We start from the raw sequence: 2,379 nt of genomic DNA on the forward strand, positions 1-2,379 counted from the left end.
ATATTGAACTACTTTTTTCCGTCAGATTTGTTGTATAGCATGATGTTTTGGTGCTTAATTTGTAAAATCATAACCTAATTTGATGTTTAATAGGCTTCTCCTTAATCTCTCCTTGTTATCCAACGTATTCGCTTATCCAATGTTCTGCTGGCCCATTTATGTTGGATAAGTGAGACTCTACTGTATTTATAAATACATATAAAAATTTTAATTTTAATTTTTTATTTTTTTATTTTTTTCCTCTTCTTTCTTTTTTATCCCCTTCTTTATGTCTTTTCCCTGTTAATACACATCTTCTTTTTCTCCTTTCTTTTCAAAATAGAGTCTCTCTATATATTTTTTTCTCTTCACTTTCTGTCAACAAACATTGTTCTCACTCTTTCGTTGTATTTAATTCTTATGTATACAGTAGAGTCTCACTTATCGAATACTCACTTATCCAAAATTCTGGATTATCCAACGCATTTTTATAGTCAATGTTTTCAATGCATGATATTTTGGTGCTAAATTCATAAATACAGTAATTACTACATAGCATTACTGAGTATTGAACTACATTTTCTGTCAAATTTGTTGTATAACATGATGTTTTGGTGCTTAATTTGTAAAATCATTACCTATTTTGATGTTTAATAGGCTTTTTCTTAATCTCTCCTTATTATCCAACATATTCGCTTATCCAACATTCTGCCAGCCCATTTAGCTTGGATAAGTGAGACTCTACTGTATTTAATTGACTGAATTGTACTTGGTGGTTGATTGATTAGGAAGAATGTTAAGACATGGCTTTGTGCGCAAGCATTTAATGAATAAGCAATATATTGACATGGTCTGAATTTAGGTTTATGTGCAATGGTTCCGTGGAAAAGTGGTTTTAAGTAACTATGTTTTAGCTGACTAATGTATTTTATGTATTTTATGTGTTGTATTTTATGAATAGTTGTTAATGGTTTTAAATGTGTTGCTGTTTTATTGATCTGTTTGGCATTGAATTTTGCCGGTTGTTGTAAGCCGCCCTGAGTCCCCTCGGGTGAGAAGAGAGGGGTAGAAATGTTGTAAATAATAAATAAATAAATAAATAAATAAATAAATAAATAAATTTACTCCTGTATTAATTCTTGTTTTATTGTCTTACTGTGTTTTACTATTTTTTGTATATTGTTTAATGTATTTATGCTGTTGTTTTTGTAAATTGTGCTAGTTGGGCCTTGCCCCATGTGAGCCGCCCCGAGTCCCCGTGGGGAGATGGTGGCGGGGTATAAATAAAGATTTATTATTATTATTATTACTATTATTATTATTATTAATTCTTATATATACCAATAAAATTTTAATTTAAAAAATTAATTTAAAAAAAAAACACTCTTCCAGGAGTGGGTTTCCCTTTCTAGAAGTAGATCTCACCCCCGTTCTTAACTAGGAGTCATTTGTAAGTCGGATGTTTGTGAGTTGGGGATGGCCTGTACCCAGGCCTGTAGCGAGGGGGTGGTTTTAGGGGTTCAAACCCCCCCCCCCCGAAATTTTTCAGGTTATAAAAAAAAACCTGGTTTACTCATGAATTTTAACTGGTTAACCAAATCCCCATGCTAAGTCTATGAGATGCAAAATATTAAGAGTCCCTCCAGGCACTATCTTAAGCAGATATTGACAGGTTTGTAGCGGGGAGAGGTGTGTGCTAGGGGTTCAAACCCCCCCCCCCCCGAAATTTTCAAAACCCCTCCCGAAATTTTTTTCTGGCTACGGCCCTGCCTGTACCCCACTTTTTCTCTGTACAAAGAGACTCAGAGTGACTTGTGGGCCATGGGGGTGATGGGCATAGGGCCCACGAGCCCCTCCTCCAGCCCAGGCCCCCCTCTCAACAACCCCCTTGCCCCCCAAGAGAGAGGCCGAGTCGGCACAGTTTTGCATTAGGTAACGTTTATTAATGCAGTGGTGATGGTGGTGTTGGTGCTATCACTTGTGGGGAGTGGGGGTCAGGGTTTGGGGTCACAACAGCTGGTCAAGGCCGTCCTTCTCGCTCTTCTTCCTCAGTGGTACCGGCGGGACAGGCCGTGGGCCACGGAGTTGACCAGCTTCTGGTAGGCGGCATGGCAGGCCGGGGTGAAGTCCTTCCCAAAGTGGGCGGCCAGGCACACAATCAGGACGTCGCCCAGGAGCTGCGAGAGAGAGAGACGTCAGAAAGGCATCACACGGGGTCTGGACAGGGCTGGACTAGATGCCCTCGGGGGTCCCTTCCAACCCTAACGCAATCTAGACTGCCTAGAGTCCGGTGGAGTCTTCTCCTCTGGAAGCTTTTAAGCAGAGGCCTTCTGTTGGGGGTGCTTTGGTGGTGCATTCCTTTCCTGGCAAAAAGGGGTCGGACTGGATGACCTTTAGGGG

The 2,379-nt window shown here is 40.1% G+C and overlaps 1 protein-coding gene across 1 annotated transcript in view; it reads right to left on the reverse strand.

Moving 5' to 3' along the window:
- Positions 1–1,900: 1,900 nt before the first annotated feature.
- LOC100552694 (hemoglobin subunit beta-1) overlaps positions 1,901–2,379 on the reverse strand; it is a 4,532-nt gene continuing 4,053 nt past the window's right edge. Inside the window, exon 3 of the mRNA XM_003229614.4 lies at positions 1,901–2,156. Within this exon, the coding sequence (XP_003229662.1) occupies positions 2,028–2,156 (129 nt within the window). The 3' untranslated portion in view covers positions 1,901–2,027. The remainder of the gene's footprint in view (positions 2,157–2,379) is intronic.

This window comes from Anolis carolinensis, chromosome 3 (assembly GCF_035594765.1).
Source record: "Anolis carolinensis isolate JA03-04 chromosome 3, rAnoCar3.1.pri, whole genome shotgun sequence".
Classification (NCBI taxonomy): domain Eukaryota; kingdom Metazoa; phylum Chordata; class Lepidosauria; order Squamata; family Dactyloidae; genus Anolis; species Anolis carolinensis.